The following is a 25,815-nucleotide window of genomic DNA, read 5'->3' on the forward strand; positions in this document are numbered from 1 at the left end:
AGGCTTGCCTGGTAGACAGGAAGTTCTTAAGAAGTATCAGCTATTGTCACCATTATTTTTATTTTTTTATTTTTTGAAAGCAGGAATTGAACCTAGGGGTGCTTAATCAATGAGCTGCATCCCCAGTCCTTTTTTATATTTTATTTAGAGACAGGCTCTCACTAAGTTCCTGAGGCTGGCTTTGAACTTGTGAAGCTCCTGCCTCAGCCTTCAGAGTTGCTGGGATTACAGGTGTGCACCACTGTACCCAGCCAATTGCCATTAATTAAAAAAAATCTGTTTACTTTTTAAGTTTTTTAAAAAAATATTTATTTTTTAGGTGTAGATGGACACAACACAATGCCTTTTTTAATATGGTGCTGAGGATCGAACCCGGGTCCTGCTGGTGCTAGGCAAGCGCTCTACCGCTGAGCCACAATCCCAGCCCCTCTGCCAACAATTTTTTTAAAAATTGTAGATAGACACAATATCTATATTTATTTATTTTTATGTGGTACTGAGGATCAAACCCAGGGCCTTACATGTGCTAGGCAAACGTTCTACCACTGAGCCCCAGCCCCAGCCCCAACACCAACACCATTAGTTTTAAGTTGATGAAGTGCTTAGTGAACAGCAGACCTCTCCTCTCCACTCTCCTCTCAACCACCAGCAGTATTGTTGTGCAGAGTCTAGATGCTGTTTTTCTTTTCTTCCACATCCAGTTTGGTCAACAAATTTGTTGATTCTAGGGGCTGGGGTTGTGGCTCAGTGGTAGAGCGCTCGCCTAGCACATGCAAGGCCCTGAGTTCAATCCTCAGCACCCACATAAAAATAAACAAAATAAAGGTATGAAAAATTGTTGATTCTATCTTTCTTCTTAATAAATATCTCTTTTGACTACCAACTTTTCTCCACGCTTATTCCCCCCAAATCCGTTCTTCACCACCAGAGGAGAGCACTTCCCTCTGGTGAAAAGTGTGCCATTTCCCTGTGCTGAAATTAGTTTTTCATCTCCCTGAAGCTCACTGGTTGGAAGAGACTCTGAAAGGCAAGGCTCCCCAAACTGCAGATCTTGCTAAGCTACTTTGTCACTGAAAACTGCTAAGATGCTGCCTCCTATTGCTCTTAGTGCAAACTCCCTCCCTGCCCAGTTGGTAAGGGTCCTCATCCTAGTCCCTGCCTCCCTCCTCAGCTTGTGTTTGTGTGTGTGTGTGTGTGTGTGTGTGTGTGTGTGAGAGAGAGAGAGAGAGAGAGAGAGAGAGAGAGAGAGAGAGAGAGAGAGAGAGAGAGAATGTGTGTGTACATGTGTAGGCATGGGGGAAGGTACCAGGGATTGAACCCAGGGACACTCCCATTGACCTTCATCCCCAGCCCTTTTTAATTTTTTAAAATTTTGAACCAGGTTCTCACTAAGTTCCCTAGACCGGCAGCAAACTTGTGATCCTCCTGACTCAGCATATTGAGTTGCTGAGATCACAGATATTCACTACTGTGCTCAGTTCCCACAGCCCTTTCTGAGCCACTGTCTCCCCAGCCCTGCAGTGCAGCTACACAGGGATCCTTCTGGTTCCTTGAACAGAATTTGCTGTCTACTCCATTTGCACCTGTGCACAAGTAGTGTCCTGCTGTTTAACCTCACTTACTGGCCCTTTGCATGTCAGCCTAAATGCCATCCCACCCAGAGGAGTTCTCTGGCTGCCCATCACGCCCTGTGCATTCCTGATCACATCACTCACCGTGCTTCTGTGGCAGTCTGCCCTCCCAGCACATCTGGCAGTCCACATAGGCCCAAAACATAATGTCTAGTGTTCTGCTGAATTCCAGCATGAACACAGAAGTTGGCATCCTGAGAGCGCTTGAACAAGGAATGAGGCCATGACGCTGGTGGTGCTGTACACCACTTCCCCATTGCATCCGTCTTGCCAGGTACCCTGCCCCAGAGTCAGTGCTTCAGCCCTTTGTGAGCTCTTACTTATATCTGTTCTTTTCACTCTAGGGTTTCTGCAAAAATCCTCTGGAAGGATCACATCTCCCACAACTGCCTCCATAAGGATTTTTTATTATTATTTAGAAATGCAGTTATATACATAGAACAATTAAAATTAAATTAAACTTTGTACAAATATTAAAATACTATCTTCACACCCACTGCAATGTACAGGATATCAAAAAAATATATATATAAAATAAAATAAAGCAAACCCAAACTGATTGAGTGACATCCTGCACAGAGTCGATTATGCATGTGTTGTTTTAAACCATTACAAGAGTACCATTCTGCAAAGGATCCCAGAGTGGCGCAACAATCTTAAGAAGCCAGGGCAGGTGTGGGCACTGCCATACAACCCACAACCATCTCGCCTCCCTGCTTGGCAATCCAAGTGCTTTGCCCTGCAGCCCCTCTGGCTAACTCTGCTGCTTGGCAGAGGGCTCAACACTGGGGTTTTTGTTCAAAATTCTACTAGGGTTCCAAATGGAAGTTAAAGAGTCACTCTCCAGCAAAGCTGGGCCTGCCACCTTTCCCTCTAGCAAACCAGCTACCATACCACTCAGTCCAAACATCTGTTGAGAAAAACATTCTGCAAGCCCTGCAGGAGGCCTAGCAGGCCCCACAGGCTCACAAGAAGGTCTTAGCCTTGCTGTCCTTGGCATGTGAACCTGGAATTCAGCTGTGAAGCCTATATGTCACTTCCCTTCCAGCCCCTGTTTGCTCTTTGATAAGGGGAGAGAAAAAAAAAATCTAGAAATGTTTGCAGCATACTCCATTCTCTATGAAAGGATATTCCCCAGAAATGGAAGCAACATTGTTATGTAGGAAGCAAGTGGTTTGAGCACTCGGTGGGCATTGGGAGGAAAAGGGCAAGTGCCATCTATCCCCATGCCACCATTCATGAAGCAGGAATCATATACCTTTGTCTTTCTTGCCATCTGGTTTCTCCACAGAACTTTAAAGCTGGGGCTGGGAGGACGAGGGCAAGTTGAATGGGGAAGACAATCTTAGTTTAAGTTCTGTTTGCAAACGGAGTGCTTGTAGATTATACATTGAAATGCGTTATAAAACCAAACTCACAGAGTGGCCAGGACTCGGCCCACTTCACAGTTCACATCCAGTGAAACAGGAACACAGCACACGAAATACAGAAATGGCAAAAGACAGAGCCTACCTGCTAAACTAAGGCATGGAAGGGACGGAAATTTTAAATGATTTTCATCATGTTCTGGCTCTTGAAAGTTGCTAAAATGTGACTGCAAGTCACCAGGATATAAAACCTGCACTGAGTCAGCTCAAGTGTGCAAACAAAACAAAACAAAAATAAGTCCTTTGGTGCTGACCATTTCTCCTGCACAAGTCTGCAGGACTCCTCTAGAGATGAGCTTGGGAAAGCAGGGCTGTGGCTGTTTCTTTCTTCCCATCTGCTCCAGGCTCTCAGCAGCCTCTTTCCTAACAGCCTGCCACGTGACACTGGCCCTGTTTCTAGCCAGGCCCCACCTCAAGGCAGCTGTGGAGTCCCCAATCCCCTTAACAAGGGACAAAGCCCAGAAGCCCCAGGAACAGTAGCACATGGCTGATGGTTAAGATTTGCTTTGGGGGAAAGAGAAATAACTGTAGGAAGAAACTGATCCAGACATCAGCAGCAAGATAGGCTGAGCTGCAATGCCTGCACAAGCCCAGGAGCATCAGGAGAGAGCCTCCTCTGACCTGAGGAGGGGGTGGGCCCACTTGTTCAGGCATCTTACTTTCCTACCAGGCAGACAAGCCTGGGCTTGTGATCCCCAGAGCGGTGTCAAAGCATGGCGAGAGGGAAGGCGGCATTAGGAGAAGGAAGGCTGTTCATTTTACTAAGGGCCACACCAGTCACCTAGGTGGCTGAATAAACCCCAAACAAAAAGTGCAATCTCTCAAGGGGCAAAAACCCAGAGTAACCAGATAGAAAAGGGTAGAATCTTCTATTTAAAAAATATTCTAGAATGGAATCCAGGTTTTGGAAGAGTGGAAAATAAAAGCTAAAGGCTCCACAGTGAGACTTCAGCCCCCTCCTACTCACTTCCCCCTGCTCTGTCCTGGAAGAAGACAAGGACGGCACTGTGGACGCAAGGGAGCCGGGGTCTGTAATGCAGCTGAGGGCCTCAGGACCCCTGGGAAAGGGGGGCATCCCAGCAACTCCTGGGAGGTGTGTCTCATCTCCCTCAGGCTTCAGCCTTCTAGTTCTAGCACCTTCTCCACCTCATTCCCAGCTGACCACACTTGCCTGGACTCTAGGCAGCAGCTGGTGCTCCTGGGTAGGGGACATGTGGGAGTGGTCAGCAGGCACTGCCCTAACCCTGAGAGGAAGGAAGACGAGGGGTGGCAGGAGGCCGGGAGTAACCACGACCAGGGAGTAAAGTGCGTTGTGAAAATGGAGGCAGAGGGGTGGTGGGCTGAGAGGCAGCTGTGCCTCTGTTCAAGGACACCCACACCTGGAGCTAACCCTATTAAGTCAGGTATTGAAAATGCACTGAACCTTTTAATATTTTCACTACCCCGGAGGTCAGGGGAGGAGCAGAGGTACAGCACAGGGTCAGCTTGAAAGTTTCCCAGCCCCAGTGCTTCAGAGGAAAAAAAAAAAAAAAAAAGCAAAAGCAAACATTCCTTAATGCCACATCTATCTTCTGAAGATGGTAGCAACCAGTTGGCGCTCATCCGCCCAGCCTTGTTAGCATTCAATATGGGGGGAAGGGGGACCCTGGAAGCAGTGGCTGGAACACCCCCACCCCCACCACCCCATTTTCAAGGGTCTACACCCAGGCTTCAATCTAAAGGGGCCTTGGGAGCCAAGCAACTGGGCACTTGCTGGCCTACCTTAGCCAGTTAGGCCAGGGGTGCCTCGAACCATTTCTCAGCCCTTCCCTAGGATATAGAGAAGACAAGGTGTGGCTTGTCAGACAGGATTTGTGTAGGGGTGCAGGGAAGGGCAGAAGTAGGAAAAGCAGTGGTGCAGCAGGAACAGGCCACTTCCTGGGCACAGTTACTAAGGCACGTGATCGTGGTGAGGAGGATCCTCAGGATTGGGCTGGAGCTGCCTGCAGCCACCGGGGACTTGGTCTGTGCCTCTTGGCCTCCCCCCCATCACCACAAACTCATAAAGGGGCAACTTGCCCACACTGTCAGTGACCAGATGAGCATTTGATGGCATCTCAGCAACTCTCCTGCCCTAGACATGATGTGCCTCAGGCCCCTGTGGGCATCCAGGAAGCCAGAGCTGCCTGAGATAAAGCCCAGGAGGCAGCATTCAACTTCCCCTTTTCCAGGGAGGCAGAAAAGCGGTGGCCCAAGCAGTTGATCTGGAAGCAGGAAGTGAGAACTTGCATATTAGGAAGAAGATCATTATCAGTTACCTTCCTTCTCTCCCTCAAGATCTTCTGGATGTTTCTGGAAACTCTCAACTTGACAGAGTGATGAGGCTGCACCTGAGCTGGACAACTGGGTGCTGGGACAGATTTGGCATAATTTTCCAAATCCTCCATTTTCAGTCAAGGAAATGTGCCACCAGTGTCAGTTCAAGGCAAGCCCAGGGACCCACACTCCTGCCTTGAGAGCTCACTCTTGGATCTGCTCCTGCAAGGGGCACCAATGCCAGCCCCAGGCCCAGGCCCTGTGTGCAAGGGCAGCAGCCATTAAGGCCTGTAGACAGCAACATGCCTGCATGACAGGAAATTGAAGGGGTGAGGGAAGGCACAAGTAAACACGGTGGCACTCAGGCCCACAAGGACTGTGGGGGCTGCCACCAGAGAGCTGGCTGGAAGGGACCCAAAAGCTTAGGAAAAGGGAGAGTTCGATCCAGCACATTCAAATATGTCCCCGACAGATGGGAAGGCTGAGCTGGGCAAAAAGCCAGCTCCTCCAGCTGTCCAGGCAGATGGCGAGAATCTTCCTTGAGTTTCCAGCGAGGTGGCCTGCAGGCCTTCAGAGACACACAGATACACAGGTGGCAGCTCAGGTGTCCAGGTGGGGTGGCTGGAGAGTACAGGGTGCTCAGACCCAGTGGGAGAGGGAAGAAGGGCAGAGAGGACCCTTGCAGAAAAGGAGAAAGGCTGCTGGCAGCCCTCATGCTTCTTTTAACAGTGGGATATCTGCAGGAAGACAAGGAGGGGAATGACAGTGATTATCCAAGGGGGTTTCTCCACAGCACTCGTGACCCCATCTCCATGCTCCCATATAGCCCCTGGTTTAAAGACATGTCCTACTCAGACACTTCAAGGTAGTCAAAAATCCCCGGCCTCTTTTATAAGCCTTTCTGGCTCATCCCTCCTATTGCCTAATAAACTGAACATTCAGCCTGGTATTCAAATCCCTTCTGGGCCCAACAATTTGAACCTACTCTCTGCCTTTGCTCTGCTGCTCTAGTCATTTCCATTTCTCTCCTAAATCCCCCCTCCACAAAGTTCTGCTTAATTCTCATCTCTTCCTAAAGCCACCTGCCAGCTGTGTGACCTTGGACAGTCACCCCTCTCTGGGTTTTGGTTTTCTCATATTATCAGTGGGAGGCAGTGTCAGGCCAGTACCTGAGGCTCCGGACATCCTCTGACACCATCAGTCCTAGACAGCTCAGGCCTGGCCTAGCCTGCCACAAATTCACTAACCTTCCATGTTGTGTTTACTGATCCCCTCATTTCGATGAGAACCCTAAAATTCCTAGTTCCGTTATTTTCCTAGTACAGGTCCCCACCATATTTTCCAACTGACTAACACTCCATTAACAGAGTGTGTTTTGTATTTCTTTGTGTTGCTTCAGAAATCTCATCCAGTACCAAGAGTAAGATGGGCTCTCAAAAATGCTTCTTCAATACTAAACAAAGAAAGGCTGCAAGGAAGGGCAGAGAGCAGGGCACCTCTTTGGCTCCTTAGAGAGAGTAAGGGATGCAATTTGCTCTTAGACACATCCCCTAAGACATGTGGTTGACTGTCCAGGGAGTCAATGTCCCCCTATCCAAACCTGGGTCAACTATTTGAAGTCCCTTGACCTCTCTCTAGCCAACCAAGAAAAAAGAGCGCAAACTATAGATAGTTGGGAAATTGCAAACATGATATCAAAAACTTTTAACTTTTAGACACTCTCTACCCAGGATACCGAGGAGGTATGAAGTTTCCTCTCAGGCTCTCTGAGGAAGGCTTTATGAGTACAGAGGGTATTGCCATTGAAAGGGAAACTTCTAGGCTTAGTCTGCATCCTGAACTATATTGGATTTCCCTCACAGTTATTTTATAAAGTGAAAGGCTCAAGCCCAAGGTTAAACTCTCTAGACTCCAGCAAATGCAGAAATGTAAAGAGGCAGTAGTTTCACTTCCTGGATGGTTTGCTACAAAGGAGCTAGAGTTACCCGGGAGGCCGCTTGGCATAGTAGTGTTAGAAACACAAGTTCTGGAGCCAGAGCCATCTGGTTTCAAATCCCAACTGTCATTTACCAATGGGCAAGTGACTTACCCTCCTTGTGCCTATTTACCCATCTGTAAACTTGGGATAATAATAAATATTTACTTCTCAGAATCACTGTAGGTTTAACTGAGATAGAACAAGGAAACTAAGGAGCACAGAACCAGGCATACTTTTTTTTTTTTTTTTGGTGGGATTCTTTTGTTTTGTCTTTTCTTTTGCAAGCACTTTGCTGCTAAGCTACATCCCAGCCCAAATATTCAGAATTAAGCTACTGTCTGCACTGGCCAAGTCTCCCTGTCATCCTGACCTCTTGGGCCCTAGGTATTTTCTTTCCTTGCTGAAAATACACCAATGATTAGAGGCCTACAGTCCTTCCTCACTCCTAGCAAGGACTCTAAATAGCTAATAGTTCCCATTTAGCATACACTACCTACCATCTGTGTACTCCTCTGATGTGAGGGATAAAAGGCTTTGTATGTCACTATTCTCGGAATCTGCCGCTTCTTTGTGTGCCAGTCGACTGCTCCCTGAGCCTGCTGCCCAAGAAGAGGTGGTTGCCTGATGCACCATCACAGTCTCTGAGCCCCGGGAGCCCCAGGCTTCACATAGTCCAGACTGGCCTGGGGTCTCATCCTCTCCACCTGCAGAGGAGCAGGCCCCTTGGCCCAGTGGCTGTGGATCCCTCGGCACATTCCTCCCACTAGGCCCAGACCCTTCTGACAGCACAATTTGCACTCGGGGGTCAGCGGGTGGCATGCAATGACCGGAACTGCCGTACACAGCTTCCTCATATGAAGGTAGTGCGACCTGGACTCCATCTACCATAATGGAGACCTGGTCCCCAGATACTCCCTGGTCACGCCTGGATTGAAGGAGAAAAAGAAAGAGAGAGAGAGAGAGAGAGAGAGAGAGAGAGAGAGAATCAGAACAAACACCCAGATAAGTAAATAAATACCACAATACCAACAAAACCCTCAAATTTTGAGCATTTACTATGTACCAGACATAGCATTAGATGCTTTAGACATTTAGCAGGAGTGAGGTGAGGCTCAGTGATAGAGCAGTTGCCTAGCATGTGTGAGACCCTAGGCCCATCTCCACTACTGCCAAAAAAAAAAAAAAAAGAACACTGAAAAAAAATCCACTTTACCACACTGGATCCTCACTTAAGCTCTCAGGTAGTGGTCCACCAAATATGCGGAAGAAGGCTGGGGATGTGGCTTAGTCATAAGCACTTATTCAGTGCGCACAGAGTGCTGAGTTCAACCCCCAGTACTGGGGGAAGGTGGGGTGGCAAGATGAGGCTCAGAAGTTAAGTATCTTGCCCAACAGTCAGAGAGACCTGAGACTTGAATCTAGTTTCACCCACTTTCAGAGATTGTGTTCTTAACCTGTGGGTACACAGGCACCCAGACTTCTGTGCAAAAGCCAAGAGCCTAGAGACCTAGGAATAGAGCCAGCATAGCTAGGGTAAGAAAATAACAGAGTGATGGTGGCACATGTTGTAAAATACTAAAAAACCATTTCCTTGTATACTTTAAAAAGGTATGTTGTATGGGATATAAATTACATCTTCATAAAGCTGTTAGAAAGAGGAATGGGAAGGGGGGAAGGATGGGGTTGGGGGAGAAAGGAGGAGAAAAAGGAAGAGAAGCACTATAGTCTTGAAATGAAAAACCAGCCTGGAAATCAGAAGAACAATCTTCTGACTCAATCACTCCCCACTCCTATTCTTTTTTTTTTTTTTAACTTTACAAACTTCACAAAACTTACCAGCTTGCTCCAAAAAATGCACATCCCTCCCTTGGTGGGAAGAGAGCTCTGCCATACTCTAGACAAGTCATGCCTGCCCCAGCTGCTCCTGTTCTTCACCACCACAATAACCACTATCCTGACTTGCTTGGAAATCATTCCTTTGCTTTCTATTTTAATAGTTTTATTTGTCTAAATATGAACCTTCTATTATGAATCTTTCAGCACTAGTTATGCACATTTTTTGCTCTTATATGAACGGGATTCAGGGTGAATTTATGTGCTAGGTATGTCTCTGATTTCTTTAACTCAATTTATTCAGACACTTTTGTCATACACATACACATACGTTGTTTTGGAACCATCTGAAAGTAAGGCACATTATGTAGCATGTACCTCCTCAGCACCATTTCTCCTATGCAATTGCTGCAACAGCATATGCCAGAAATTTAACATCACTGTAACACTGTAATAAAGATTCCCCAGACTAGCCAAAAATACATCCATTTTAGCTGCAGTCCCTTTTGTTTTCGTTCAGGACCCAATTAAGGATCATGCACTCCATTTAGCAGCCCTGTTCCTTTCATCTCCATTAATTTAGAATAGTCTATTATAGTTTTTCTTTTATGGAATTGATATCTTTTGAAGAATACAGGCCAGCTGTCTTATGGGATGTCCCATAATCTGGATGTGTCTAACCATTTCTTCAAGATTGGATTCAGGCCAGTTTTTGCCAAGTTTTGCCACACAGGTGAGGCTGTCTCCTCAGCTCATCACACTACAATCTGCTGATTGACAAAACTAGTGTTGCTTCACTGTTGTTAGTAGCTCTCAAGTTTCTTACGTGAAATTGCAGATAAAATCCATGCTAATTCAAATGATGCACACCCTTAGGATTGAGAGAAGTGGCATCCTTAACATTACTCAGAGGTTTTGGAAGGAAGAGAAACTTTGATGGCAAGGCGGCATAGAAAGCAGCGTGCATACTAGTGTGTACTTGTCATTTGCTATTCTAAATAAATTTTTGTGGTTTAAAAAGAAATACGTATACAGTAAAAAGTTTAAATGGGGTCCATAATGAAAATCAAATCTCCTTTCTACTCAGGTCAGGAAAAAAAAATGGGTGGTTATTTTAATAAGCTTAGTAGTTAAATATAGAGAAAAGAAAATTCCTTAACCTAAATGAAATGCATGCTAGATCAGTGTGATTTCAAGTGGAAATAGCTGATTCATTTAAGAAAAAGTTCCCTTAAAATCCCCTATTCTATCTGGGTGTGGTGGCACATGCCTGTAATCCAGCAGCTTGGGAGGCTGAGAAAGGAGGATCATGAGTTCAAAGCCAGCCTCAGCAAATCGAGGTGCTAAACAACTCAGTGAGACCCTGTCTCTAAATAAAATACAAAATAGGACTGGGGATGTGGCTCAGTGGTTGAGTGCCCCTGAGTTCAATCCCCAGAACAAAAAACAAACAAACAAAAAAAACAACTTTAAAAAATAACTGCTACTCCTCCCTCCAAAGCAAAATAAAAAGAAGAAAGAAAAATCACACGCAGGACACAGAAACTAAACTTAACCAGATTGTTATTTGCAAGTTCCAAACCTAGAATATTTTATAGACTGTGGTTTAGCTTGGCTCTTCTTGTCAGTGAATATGACAGTGACTGATGCAGTACTGAATGAACATAAAAGATGTATTCAAGAGGCAGTGAGGCACCTACAGGGGGTGACAGCAACCTGGAGAGCTGCGATAGCCCATGGGGGAAAGTCTGCCATCAGGGATACATACATACATCAGGGCCCCACCACTGGCTGCCCCCAACCCCAACCACCTCCCCCATTCAGTCTGGCACGGATTATAGATAACGTACTATACTAGAAAAATGAAAATGATGGAGGCAGACAAGAAACATACTTGCTTGGTCTCTTATATAGTGCAATGCAGTGGTTCTCAAACCACAATAAAACTACTGAGAAGCTTTCTGTACATCAGGGTCCCATGCTAAACCAAATAAATCAGAATGTTTAGCAAGAGAGGTTTAGATACACCCAGGAGTAAAAGCCAAGAGTACAGAAAGAAGTAGCTGGCAAACATGGGTGTGCATCACTATCATCTGGAGGGCTTGGAAACCCCATCCCTGGGCCTTAGCGCCAGAGTGTCTCATTCAGTCAGTCTGGAGTGGGGCCTGGAAATATGCATTCCTAACAACCCTGTGATGATACTTCTGGAACCACACTCTGAGAGCTACTGAGGACAGGGAAACAACATGGCTTTGGAGCAGAACAGATTTAGGACCAACCTCAGCTTTGCTCTCATCTAAAGATATGACCTTGAACGAACGACTCAAATCTCTCTGAGCCTCAGTTTCTTCCCTCAATTGCAATGTTTCTAGAGGATTGAGATAATATATGCAAAGCATCAAGCACAATGCCAGGCAAACCGGGGCCTCCCCATCCATTTTCCTAGGACACACAGACCTGGTAAACCACAGCCTCCCAAGGCCAGTTAAGGCTAGCACCCATAGTGATGCTTGCTACCTGCCCCAAAGCAGCACCAGAGGTGCTGGGCTCACCTGCTGTGATGGAAAGACTTCAGCTTTGGCTGCAGCAGCACAAACAGCACCACGAGGAGGAGAATGAGCGCCACGGAGCTGGCAGTGGAAGCCACTATAGACAGTGTGGGAACCCCAAGTGATGTGTGGGTTTCTTTGTCTATGAAAACAAGCCATTGTCAGAATCATTTTGTAGCCAGACACATAAAACATAAGCCTCAAAGCTGATACAGTCAAATGTCACCTGCAGAAAGCCATACAGAGTCATCCAGTGGCTGCACCTTTTCAAAAGGACAATGTGGATGGCCTATGTATGTATGGTGCTCCTGGAAAGGAAACACTTCCTTCTGTTTCCTGAATAATAAATTTCCCTCACTTCCAGCCTTTTCAATACATCTGATGCTAAGTTCACTTAACCCTGGAGATCTTACTTTTATAAACCACTCTGATCTTGCCTTCAGTAGTAGGATGATGAACACCAACCATTAAAATGGGCATATTATTCCAACTTATTGAGTCACCCATGGTCCCCTCCATGGCAGGGTAATTTAGAAGAACTGTGCTGCAACAAAAGCCTCTACCATGAGGTCCCACAGCTCTGGCTCTAAATATCAGGCTGGTGCCCTCTCTTCTCTGGGTTGTCATGGACCCCATGTGTTCTGGTCTAGAAGCCCGTGTATAAAACACAAAGATGGCCATATGACACACACTTCTCTTCAGGTGGCTGAATTTTCCTGTCATGCAAGAGAGAAGGAGGCAGGAGAAGAGACGGGGCATCCATCTAGCTGGACTATAGCTCCATAACAAAACAGTTCATTTCCATTCAAGGAAAAACGAAAGCCACTGGAGAAGGTGTTAGCGTTGCCCTCACTGTGCTAGCAGAACATGGTCAAAGGTCACCAGCACTTGGCTAGGCAAACAAGAGATCCTAAAAATCAAAGGAGCTTTACATAGCAGGGTAGATGCCTTGGTAAAGATAGGGAGCCCACTGGTGACTCAGTGGAATCTAATGGGACATGCACCAGCAACCTCAATGTTTTCCACAAAGACATGAAATCCCAAAGGAAGGGAAGCTGCAGGGCATCAAGCAGAGCTGTGCTGCAGCACAGCCAAAGGCTCTCTGAAGGCAGAAGGTGCCACTTCCCAGGAGCTGAAAGAAAACAGAGGCCCAGAATACCCCCTTCTCCTCTGCAGACTGACCCTCGTTGAGGTGGCAGCTAATCTCCATGGCCGGCTTCCACTCGCCATTCTTACACGTCAGGTATTTGTAATCACCCTTCAACATGTAGCCTTCTGCACAGAGGTACTCGATGACACTGCCTGCTGTCAAGGGGTCTCTGCAGGGCCGGGGGTGGCATATGTAGCCACCATTCTCTGGCTCCGGGGGCAGGGGACACACTGCAAAGACAGAGAGAGCAGTGAAGCTTTCAGTGGGTGTCTCCACTTGATGACACAGCTCTGAGGGCCTCAACAGGAACCCTGGAATTTAGGTCGCCACCGACAGGGAAGTCTGTCTGTTTGCAACATTTCCCTCTTCCTCCCCACTGTCTTCAGGGAACTGTATCCATAACTCCACAGGAGATACTGCTTTTTTTTTTTTTGATTAGGTATTGAACCCAGATGGTGCTTTACCACTGAGTTACATCCCCAGTCCTCGTAATTCTTTATTTTTTTTAATCATATTTTTTTTTATAAAGAGAGAGGAGAGAGAGAGAGAGAGAGAGAGAGAGAGAGAGAGAGAGAGAGAGAGAGAGAGAGAGAGAATTTTTTTTAATATTTATTTTTTTTAGTTATTGGCGGACGTAACATCTTTGTATATGGTGCTGAGGATCGAACCTGGGCCGCACGCATGCCAGGTGAGCGTGCCACCGCTTGAGCCACATCCTCAGCCCTGTAATTCTTTATTTTGAGACAAGGTCTCAGAAAGTTTCTGTGGCTGACTTCAAACTTACCAGCCTCTTTGGTGGCTGGGATTACAGGTCTGAACCACCTTGTCTGGCTCCAATCCTTTTTATTTTTTGTCTCACTATATTGCCCAGGCTAGTCTCAAAACTGAGGCCCTCCTGCCTCATTTTCCCAAGATGCTGGGATTACAGGCATGTGCCACCACTATCAGTTTGAAACATGGTTCTGACTCAGAGTGAGAGGAGATTCAATACTGTTAGCCCACGGGGGCAACATTAGCCTTGTTTCTGACATCAATGTCAGAAAGAACTTGGAGGAATAAGAAGAATGCTCTGGCTTCTGAGGGAATTTCTAATGAATTTCTTGGGAGGCTTCCCAAACCCTGTGCATCTTCCATGCTCTGGTAGCGCTTGTCTCTATCCCACAGTTATGTCCCATATTTTTCTGTCCACACAACAATCTAGTTTTAAGAGCACCTTCACCTCCTGTCTTATTTGTTCAGCCTCACAACTATAGTAGATATTATTTCTCTGCTTTGAAGATAAGAACAATAAGACCCACAAAAATGAAGTGACTTTTAGCCAAACTCAAGGCAGGGTGAAGGCAGACTTGGGAGCAGAGTCAGGTCCTCTGATTCTGAACCTGAGTTCTTTCCACCAGCAGATCCTACTCTTGACCCAGGAGCAGAGTAGCTTGTAAGGGGTGAATGTGTCAAGGTCACCTCCCTTTCATCCCTTCAAACTTGTCAGTTAAGAAGATGGCAAGTGGAGCCTACCTGTGGTGGTACTCTGGCCTAGATAAGCTGTAGAAATAACTTAAGAGGACCTAGAAGGTCTGAGTAGCCTGCAGGGAGAAGAGGGTGACCTCTCATTCTCCTGAGGACAGACTGCAAAACTGAAGCTCCACACAGTACATTGGACGCTAGGGCCAACAAAATGAGAGGGGCCCAATGAGGACAGTAAGAGATCAATGTTTGGAAGGGTGGGCTGTGGGAAGGCAGGATGGCCAGGCACCCATGAACTTCAATTTTCCAAATATCTTAAAATGCAAGATTGACTGAGCTTCTTCCAAAGGAAATTCAATTTTACTGACCATAACCCACCCCAATCCTGACTATTATAGACATCTATCTGTATGAGAACTGGAATGGTCATTCTCTTTTTTTTACTTCCTCTAACAGGCCCAGAGTGGCTGGGAGTCACATGGCAGTGTCTGACTATCCAAGATAAGGTGCAGGCTTGCTCCCATCCCCAAACTCCTTATAGCCTCTCCCAGCACCACCTTTCTCTAGTCCAGAATGTTATTAGCAGGCTGACTGTCAAATGGGTTGGAGGTAGATTCCAGGTACAAAGAGGTGACAGTTTTCTGCTTCAAGCTACAAATCATTGGTCTGTATTGCTTTTGTTTTTTGGTACTAAGGATTGAACCCAAGGGCGCTTAAACACATCCCCAGCCCTTTTTTATATTTTATTTACAGACAGGGTCTCCCTGGCTTTGAACCTGCAATCTTCCTGCCTCAGCCTCCCAAGCCACTGGACAGGTGTGTGCCACTGCAACTGGCTAAAGCTACATATAATTAAGATGAGGAGCAAAGGCCATTTTCTCTTTTCTTTCATTTACTCATTTTTGGTAGTGCAGGGGAATTGAACGCAGGACCTTGTACATGTTAGGCATACATTCTACTACTAAGTTGTCCACCCAGACCTACTATTTTCAAAAAGCTGTTAACAAACAGAGCTAGCACAGATGCCAAAGGATCCAGAAGTCTGGCAGTTTCTCTGAAATTAAGAGATGAGCCCAAATAAGCTACTCAGCTCCCTTAAAAAACACACCTCTGATCTCCCCATGGTACACCTGGCCCAAAGTCCTGACAGGACAGCCAAGTTGTTCAGAGAGCTAGTAGTCATGAACTGCTTTACGCCTTCACTTTCCCTCTTTTGTTCGGGGCATCAAGGCTGTCACAGACCTCCCAGACTTACTCCCTGGCTCTCCTCAGATTGTGTCTAATTAGCTCATTTCCTGAGAGCAGCAAAGACTCAAAGACAGGGCCAGTATGCTGGGAAAGCAGTTCTCACCGGGAAGGGCTGCAGATTCTAGGGCCGCTTCTGCTCTACTATGTGTTTCTGCCTATAAAACCCACAGAATCTTGAGTAGGACCCTGGAGGTCATCTAGCACTCATTTTAATAAGTGAAAAAAAGTGAGGTCTACAATGAAGCAACTTGCAATTCAATTTAGTTTTAATTCAGCTAATATTTATTGATCATTGTATAGGGATCAGTATGCTGTAGTTCTGAATAAGGATAAAAAGCACTTCTGGCACTAGTAGCCAAATAGGGATATAACAGATATGCACACACATACATTTAAAAAATCATTTTCTTCACGGTTTCTGGGTTTCTCTTTGGTTTAGCGACACTTTCCCTACTCAGAGGATATAAAATATACCCTCCAATGTTTTCTCGTAATGTTTTATAGAGATTGAGTTTTTGTTATTTAAATAATACTTTTACCAAAAACAATTCCTGGGGAAAAACCATACACATATGTTAATATATACTATATTAATATAAAATATTTAATATATCTAAATATATATTTATATATTTCATGGGAAGTATGTATAATATATATGTGTGTGTGTATATACATACATAGTATAAAATTCAAAAGAAAGGCTATATAGCCAAAAGCAAGCCCCTAGTCTGTGCCCTAGCTGTTCAGCTCTTCTCCCTAAAAGTCATCACACCGACTTTACTGCATCTTTCCAAAGATATTCTGCATACAGATTTATTCTGACATAAGTCAAAGAATGTGATTCATGTGCCAGAGAGGAAAAGCTGAGAGCAGGAGAGATTGCATCCCATGTGGGGAAACTCACAGTGGCTCTGGGAGGAAGTGGCACCTCAGACAGGCTTTCATTTCATCATGAAGAGAGGTGGCAGTTTGAAGTGGGAAAATGCGCGTTAAACCCTACATGAGGTGGACCAGAGGCAGCAGAGTCTCCTTACAGTATAGCAACCTTATATACTAAATAAATTCAGTACGCAAACTCTTTTATGTTTATCCATGAAGGTCACACAAAGAAAATATGCATGTCAGGGCCAGTGTCATAAGATGTTTGCTATCCCAGGTTCAAGGAAGAAGAAAAAAATTAGAAGGGTCAGAAATAAACAAGGACAAGGGCATTTTAAGACACCACAAGCACACATGGCTCTTTTGCCCAAAGAGCAGAGCGGGAGAGTCTAGCTGGAGTGGACCCCTTCAGTGATACCTGGAATTAACAGGAAAGGGAACATCAAGGAAGAGCAAAACCCACACAGCAAATAAATCAGTGGCTTCAAGAAGCCACCACTATCCTGGGTCGGAGGCTAACAATCTGTATACTGGGTTCTCTCTGATGCTTGAGTCCACAGAAGGAATTCAAGTTCCTTGACCCCAATAGGACAATAAACTCATCTGATATGGCAATGCCCATAGTTTTTAAAAGAGAGGGAGAAAGCCAGGTATTAGAGAAAAGAAAAGGGAAAAGAAAAACAACAACAAAAACTTCTCCTCCTAGCTTCCTCTTTGCATTTCATTGTTCCCACAGGCACTTGGGCCCCCTGGGTGCACAGGGAGAGGGGAGACAATCCCTCAGGGTGCCTGGCGCACCACAGACATTCAGGGTGAGTCCATCCAGTCAACTGTGAAGATGCAGATGGGAGAGAAGCAAGATAACCTGGCCAGACTTCCACCTTAGAATCACCTCAGCCTAACACCCTTCTCACAGGCCTCATCTGCCCTTCTGTGTTGTGCTTTTGTTGTTTCAGGGCCCCAGTCTTCCAGGAGGAAGAGGCAAAACAAAACAAACTTTTATAACATTCCATAACAAGCACAGTAAAACAAGCTCCAGGAAAGGCCCTGGGGTCAAAGTGTTAAGTTTAACAAAGGAACAAATACTCCGGGTCCCTTCAAAACAAGGTGTGGGGAAGTATGCACTCCCAGAGCCTCTGAAAAATCTGACGTCTAGTGCACTTTCAGAAGACTCAACAAAAGAGGTTTCTGGCTACTAGACATCATCAAGAAAATACTAGAGTCCTAAACAGGAACTGAGGACTTCAGAAAATGTGTTGGGTTAAGTGTTCACTCACAGGTCTGAGATGCTTAGTTTTAGACAAAAGCATGGGTGTATTAGCATTTAGGACACAGGGGAGCACAGAGAAATAGGTGTTTAATGAAGACACTGAAAGAAAGGAGGGCCAAAGAAAAGCTTTCCTAAGAATTCATGGGAGGAGTTCCTTTAAACCCTAACTCCCCAAACTGCAGATTTGTTAATGTCCCTGCTGGGTTTTAAATCCAGCAAACCAGAAAGAGTGGGTCTTGGGCTGGGGCTCAGGGGTAGGGCGCCCGCCGTGCACGTGAGGCCCTGGGTTCAATCCTCAGCACCATATAAAAATAAAGATATTGTGTCCATCTACAACTAAAAAAAAAAGAAAGAAAAGAAAAGAAAGATGGGTCTTCTCCACCCAAACCCTAGGAAGGCTGTACAGGTTAAGTGTGGCAGAACCACATACCCACCAAGATCTAAAGAGGACACACACACACACACACACACACACACCCACACACACTACTGCCAACTCTAAGGTAAATCAATGATTTGACATAAGTGCTTGAGTGTGAGCTTTTCTATTAGCCCAGGGTGTCCTTCCGGGCAGACAATCTTACTATCTGGCAACTGGGAGGGATGACAGCCCAGGGTAAAGAAGACAGACAGACAGGGGCTGGGGATGTGGCTCAAGCGGTAGCGCGCTCGCCTGGCATGCATCTGGCCCAGTTCGATCCTCAGCACCACATACAGACAAAGGTTCGATCCTCAGCACCACATACAGACAAAGATGTTGCGTCCGCCAATAACTAAAAGATAAATATTTAAAATATTTAAATATTTAAAAAAAAAAAAAAAAGAAGACAGACAGGAGCCCAAATTAAGGTGGGTGGGGGAGAAAGGAATGGAGGGAAATCACATCCTACCTAGCACAGCATAGTCCATAGAAATATAACGTGGGTCACAGAGGTTGTTTTAAATTTCCCAGTAGGCATATTAAAAAGGTGAAAGGAAATAAGTAAAATCTATTTTAATAATATATTCTCTTTAAACTAATATAGGGTCATGTTCTGATAAACCCATTGTAAATTGAAAACATCACTCAAAAAAATAAAAAAATAGAACTACCATATGTTCCAGCAATCCCCCAACTATGTCCAAATGAAATTAAACCAGTATGTTGAGGAGACATTTCCACTCCCATGTTTGCTATAGCACTATTTGCAACTGCCAAGAAAAGGAAATAACCCAAGAGTCTATCAGCTAATCAATGAATAAAAAAAATGTGGAACATATATACAACCATAAAAATGATGAAATCCTGTTGTTATCGCTGTTGGCCGGTGACGAGTCCTTGCTTCCCCAATGTTGAAGAATAACACCAAAGAAGCACGCCGAGGCAAGGTCAGAGTAGAAATTTGAAGTTTATTAAAGGACAGCAGAAAAGACTTCTCCCAGAGGAAGAAGGGGACCCAAGAGGTGGAATCGTGGAAGTGCGGTTGTCTCCCCTTTTTATAGTTTTGGTGATGGAATGTAGGTTGGAAGGCCTGAGGGGTGGGACACAGGTGGGCCAAACAAGTAATCTGGGCAGGAAGGACTTCATTATCACTTCTTGGGATGGGCTATCTCCAAATCTGTTGGGGGCTGTTTCCAGGGTTCCATTAACATTTCTTTGGGGTGGACTTTGGCTTAGGGCCTTTCCGGGACTTCATTAACATTCCATGAGTTGTCCCAGAATCATTATCAGCATGGCCTCCATTTTAGATTTCACTGGATATGATACTAGACCCGATTTACTTAACTACACTGACTACCTAATTTTAAATCTGGCTTCACTGTCATTTGGAACAACATGGATGGAACTGGAAGCATTATATTAAATGAAATAAGCCAGGCACAGAAAGAAAAATACCATATGAGTTCACTCATATGTGCAATCTTGAAGAGCTGATCTCATAGAAATTGAAAGCAGGGCAGAACAGTGGCTACCAGGGGCTGGTAAGAGAGGGGGAAAAAAGAGGAAAGGCTGGTTATAGCTAATCCTTCGCAAGCTATCCTTTCATAAAATTACTTGCCCTTCGCCCTCTGCTGTTATTTTAGAGAAGCTTCACTTAAGTGATTAAGATGTTAACTGCTAAATAACCTTTCTTGAGATTTCTATAAAATAGAACATCTGGTGACCTTCATATTACATCAGAATAGTATGTAAGTCCCTCCTTACTCTTTAGTTCTATACATCAGCTAACATAGAGAATGCAAATTGCTGTGAAGTTTACCTTGCAGAAAAGTAACCTTTCCCTAAGGAACTACAGGGACTAGACTAGGCTCAGGAGGTCAAGATCCACTGCAATGTTCACAACAGAGAAAGTGGTAGGGAGATATATGCCTGCCCAGTATGCAGCGTTCATGCTCAGCGGCACCTGAACCTCCTCTTTTCCTCTCTATAATACCCTTTTCATATACCTGAGGTCCCCAAGGTTTTGTTTTTTGCCTGGGGTCTGGGATAAAGGGAGGTGATCGCTTCTCCCCATCTTCTAGGGTGCTAGTCTTTAAATAAACCTGATTTTTCTTCCCACCAACTCTTGTCTGAGTATTAGATTTCCAAAGGTGAGCCAGACCAGGGTCCAGTAATAAATGAGTACTAACTTACAGTCAGATAGTATAAATAAGTTCTGATGTTCTTTCCTTTAAAGGGGTATTTAGGTCCTGGTGCATGCTTGCGTGCGCTTGTGTGCGCTCTCTTTCTGTCTCTCTCTCTCTCTCTTTCCATTCCAACCACCATAAGGTAAACAGCTATGCTCACCACATGCCATGAAGTTCTTGCAAAGGCCCAAAGCAATAGGGCCAAGTGACCATGGACTGAGTGAGACCTCTAAAATCATGGGTCAGAGTAAATCTTCTCCTTTTAAGTTGAATTTCTCAGGTATTTTGTCACAGTGACAGAAAGTTGCCTAATACAGGGCTAGTAATAAGGCCAGTGTAGTGGTCAGCAGAGTTTTAATGAAGGAGTTCCTGGTTGAACTCAGCAAATGGGTCTGGGGATCTGAAAACAGCAGAAAGAATCTAGAACTACACTATGAGGCATAAAATGTGCAGTTAAAAAGCAGTTGTGGAACTATAATGCATCCATAAAAAAGGGGAAGTGGGGGAAGGCAGATATGGAAAGACGACAGTATCTGGCGCTGAGGGCCCCAAGCTTAGGGTTGTTTAGAAAAGCCCTATTTATGTGTTTGCTCTCAGATCCTTTCTTGGTATATTAAGCTCCAATTTCTGTTTCACTCTCAATGGGTTATTAGGAGCAGAGAGCCAGAGAAAAGGCAAGGAGATTACAGAGAACAAAGGCACTCAAATGTGCAATTTATGAGACAAGGAAAATGGTGGTTACTGTAAACAGAATGTACCATCCAGGCCAAGCACTCTTTTCCCTGCATGAAGCAGGCACTTCAGCCTCTCCATTCTACAGCTGAGGACAAGGAGGCTTGGCTGAGTTGAAATGAACATGTAAAAGGTAGTGGTGGATGCAGCAGCCACAATGGCTCTGAGACTGCAATCTTGGCCATGAAGTTAGGCTGGTCCTGCTGAGGAGGGCAGGACACCAGGAAAACCTCCTGGGGTTCTCTGGCTCTCCCTCCACCCCTGCCCCCATGCACTCAGCCTGTGATTTAGCAACAGTTAGCTACTTTGCAAGTGAGCTGAAAGTTACACTTCACTGTGAGCTGCCCTGTTCAAATGGGAGGTGATTCTGCTCCTCCAAGTGGGGTGGGAGTGGGGTGGCATCTCCCAGGCAAGTCAGAATTAGAACATTAAGACAAATACAAAGGGAGAGAAAGAGTGACCATCTGATTTAGTCAAAAGGTTTCTTCTGAGGCCTCCTTTAGAAAGGTCAGTAGTCTCTCCTTATTGACCTGACATGTGCAGCTCCTTAAAGCTTTATAAAAGCCCTGTAAGAAACCTGCTCTTACATTGTTATAAAGATGAGCAAATGAAGTGAGAGAGGTTAAGATACTTGCTCATGGTTACCCAACAAATAAGTGGCACAGAAAGGATTTGAACCTAAGAAGGCTGGCTTCCCACTCCATGGCACTGGGCACATCAGAGGGTCTTGGAATCTGGCTTTTCCTCAAACATCCAAAACCTGCCAAGGGAAGCTTAGCATGGAGATTTCAGGGACAAGGATAATCTGGGTAATGGCTATGGTCACTTGTCTCCTTGGGCTTCAGTCTCAATATATGAAGTCAATGAACCAGACCACATCTGAGGTCTCTTCTGACGTTTGCATTTCCGTCTGAAGTTGTCTGGGTGGCTGGCCTCACCATCTCTCTGAGGCTTATCTGTAAATGCATTGTAGTCATGTGGTTTCAAACTGAGCACAGGGCATGAGGGGCCAGAGACACCTCTCTTCATGCAGAAGTTCTGTCACTGGGGCAGATTCTTGCCAAAGGCTTGCAGTGGGAGCAGGAAAGCAGGCAGGAGTCCAGTTACTTAAAGTCAGGGCTGCTTCTGTCCACAGCTTTCCCAGCCTTCTGCCTTCCTACAGTCCAACAGTTCAAAGTCTAAAACAGGCTGCAGTGAAAAGGAAGTGAGATGACTTCTCATGCCATTTGCAACCTACCCCTTGTATGAGACAAACCTTCATAGCAGTCAGACAGGAAGCTCATTGTCCAGCCAGGATCCCATTTTTCAGAACTTCTCACACACCCCAGGGCAGAGGCAGGAAGTAGGGAAGCATAGCCTATGTATCTCAAAACTTTCTGGGTGTCAATGTTTATAGTAGCACAATTCACAATAGTCAAACTGTGGAACCAACCTAGATGCCCTTCAATAGGTGAATGGATAAAGAAACTGTGATATATATACATAATGGAATATTGCTCAGCAATAAGAGAATAAAATTATAGCATTTGCAGGTAAATGGATGAAGTTAGAAAATATCATACTAAGCGAAGTTAGCCAATCCCCCAAAACCAAAGGCCAAATGTTTTCTCTGATAAGTGGATGCTAATCCATAATGGGGGGACATGGGATGAGTGGAGGAACTTTGGATTGGGCAAGAGGTGGGAGGGGAGGAGAGGGGGCATGGGGATAAGAAAGATGGTGGAATGAGACAGACTTCATTACCCTAGTGCACGAATGGTGTGACCTTACTTTGTGTACAACAAGAGAAGTGAAAAATTGTGCTCCACTAGTGTACAATGAATTGAAGAGTATTCTACTGCCATGTATAACTGATTAGAATGAATGAATAAATAAATAAACAAACAAACTCTAGGAGTATGAAATAAGGCATTACATTAAGACTTTAGAATGTGGGCATTTTCTTATATATTAAAGTAATATATACTGCATTTGAATTCTTTCCCTCTGCTGCTATTAAGCATGCAGGCAGAAAGGATAGTGGGGAACACAGCAAAGAGCACCCACACTATAAATGCCATCTAATAGAAAGCCTTTATGCATCTCTGCATCATTATTTGCCACAAATGCCTAATTTTTCCTAAATGATCTAAATACAGGAAGGTAAGGCATTTAACATCTGGCCACTATGAAATTTGTCGGTTGCCACATGAATTAGATACCACAAACACTACATGTTTGATAGGTTCATTTTTTTCTATATTTGGGAGGCAGCATTCAAGGATGCTCAAGACCTTGGACCCTGGATTCATTTTCTCATCCTTTGAATCTCAGATGCACTCTTTTCTGGCTGTGTAAGTCTAAGGCAATTTAGTGGCTTTATGCCTCAGTTTCTTCATTCACAAAATGGAATTAAAAATCATTGAACTTTGGCAAATAAAATGAGATAATATATGCAAAACAATTAAAGCAGTACCTAGCATATAGTTAGGATTATATTCGTGACTGCAGTTAATATCTTTTCATTGTCTGTTTCAGAAAAAAATGTCATTTTACCAATTTGAAATTAAAAAAAACTACAAAAAATTAAAAATCAGTGGCAGAAATTTAATAAAATAAACAAAAAATGCTGTGTGTGGGGGGACTTTCTGGGTGTGGCATTGGTGCTGGGGTGGAGAACACAGGGAGAAACCGCCAAGGCTTAGGCTATCTAAGTACTTAGCCCTATATCTCCTCTCAGTCCCCACTGTCATTTTCCTAAGAGAGGCCCAACCTAGACCCTGCTCTAAGACATCAGCAACTGACAGGAAGGTCTGGCCCAAAGCCCAACCATCTTATTTTAGGAGTGGGTTCCCTACTCCCTCTACCTCATGGAGGAGGAACCATTTTCTTTATTGCCCCTAACATGGAAACTCTTGTCACCTGGAGAGAGCCACAAAAATCTTTGGTCATTCAGAGAAAAGTGTTTTTCCTCTTGACTCCAATGTTCCAAGTAGTAGATGCTTAATAGGCCACCTGCTCCAGGTTACCTCCCAGAGGCATTGCCAGAGAGGATTAATGAACAGCACAGGGTAGAGCCTTCCAGCATGGCCCAAGTATTGGGGTGCCAGGCTGTGTGCTGCTCTCATGGTTATCCACTGTGCAGTCTCAGGAGGTCTTCTATTCCTCAGTTTCCTCATTTGTATGTAAAACGAGGACACAAAAGGTATCTACCTTGTGAGGTTGCTATGCAAATTAACCATAATTGTACAGGTCAAGTACCTAGAAATGGTCTGTCACACAGTAAGTGTTCAATAAACAGTAGCTTCATTATTCTTCCTCTGTGAAACCCATAACATTTTCATTCCTCTCTATAAACTACCACCATATTAATGTCTCTGCAATTTCTCACGGGTTGCCCTTCTGCCATCTTCCCACTCCCCTACCACCCACCTACCAACCCATCCAAGCTGTATTAGGGGGGCATGACCTTGTTCTGCTCATTTTTGTATCTCCAGTGCTTGGTACAGAATGTGGAAGGTAGTAGATGCTTAATAGAAAAGTGCTGTGACTTGCAAAAATTTGCCTACTTGAAAATTCTGTCTTGTTTTTAACTACAACAGGACACAATAGTTTCTGATTTGAGATGAGTCAATAACAGCCCGTAGCAAAGAGAATCCCTCTCCAGGGTTTTTATCTTGTTTTCTCTAAATTGGTATTTAACCATGAAATTATTCTTCCTGTAGTCAGATGCACAGATGCAAGTCTGCAATTTCAGTCACTTGGGAGGCCGAGGCAGGAGGATCCTAAGGTTGAGACTAGCTTCAGCAACTTAGTGAAATCCTGTCTCAAAATGAAAAATAAAAAGGGTTGGGAATGTAGCTCCGTGGTAAAATGCCCCTGGGTTCAATCCAAGAAAGAAAGAATGAAAGCAAGAAGAAAGCAAGCAGGGAGGGAAGAGGGGAGGGGAAGAAAATACAGTCCCTAACAGGACTGGGTCAGACAGATGAATCTTGGTTGGCCCCAGGAGCCAGCTCTTCAGCCTATCAACCATCCTGTCTTCTCTGAGCCTTACTCTTCAACAGCAATACCCAGATCCATGGGTACTGCTCTCTAGCATGGAGTTAGAAATTAAAAATAATAAAACTACATCATTGTATCATGCCTAGCATGTACAGGTACTGATGAGTTTTTTTGAGAGAGAGAGGAGAGAGAGAGAGAGAGAGAGAAGAGAAGAGAAGAGAAGAGAAGAGAAGGGAAGAGAAGAGAAGAGAAGAGAGGAGAGAGAATTTTTTTAATATTTATTTTTCACTTTTTGGTGGACACAACATCTTTATTTTATGTGGTGCTGAGGATTGAACCCAGCGCCCCGCGCATGCCAGGTGAGCGCGTTACCGCTTGAGCCACATCCCCAGCCCGGTACTGATGAGTTTTTACATTTATTTTCACATAGCAGACTATACTCTTGTCTCTTATTTTTGGAATGGTGTAGGGAAAAGCTTTTGGCAAAACAAAGGAAAAGGACTGTTTCAGAAATAACTGGGTATTTGGAAAGGAAGTAGGCAGAATGCAGAGCAAGATGAGCACTTAGGAAGATCTTTATTTTCTCTCCCCTTACTCAAGCTCATCAGTAAGCAGCCTCTTCCCGTTTCCCTTCTTGGACATACAGTCCAGGCTGCTCTTGGCTGACAAATGGCCTCCATATGGCATGTCACCCTTTCACCTCTCCTTGTTTTTGCAGCTCAGGGACCCCAGGGGAACAGGCTGCCAGCTGTGACTGATTCCCCACTCCCC

At 44.9% G+C, this 25,815-nt stretch overlaps 1 protein-coding gene across 3 annotated transcripts in view; it reads right to left on the reverse strand.

The window, feature by feature from the left end:
* Susd6 (sushi domain containing 6) overlaps positions 1–25,815 on the reverse strand; it is a 115,820-nt gene that overhangs the window by 10,973 nt on the left and 79,032 nt on the right. For 2 of the 3 annotated variants that reach the window (XM_076850313.2, XM_076850314.2), the window contains 4 exons: positions 12,896–13,093; positions 11,717–11,855; positions 7,829–8,256; positions 831–6,090 (listed from right to left, as the gene is read on the reverse strand). In XM_076850313.2, the coding sequence (XP_076706428.2) occupies positions 6,065–6,090; positions 7,829–8,256; positions 11,717–11,855; positions 12,896–13,093 (791 nt within the window). In that variant the 3' untranslated portion in view covers positions 831–6,064. Of the gene's footprint in view, positions 1–830; positions 6,091–7,828; positions 8,257–11,716; positions 11,856–12,895; positions 13,094–25,815 lie in introns of those variants that run through there. The other variant, XR_013090751.2, reaches the window with a different exon arrangement.

This window comes from Callospermophilus lateralis, chromosome 3, assembly GCF_048772815.1.
Source record: "Callospermophilus lateralis isolate mCalLat2 chromosome 3, mCalLat2.hap1, whole genome shotgun sequence".
NCBI lineage: Eukaryota > Metazoa > Chordata > Mammalia > Rodentia > Sciuridae > Callospermophilus > Callospermophilus lateralis.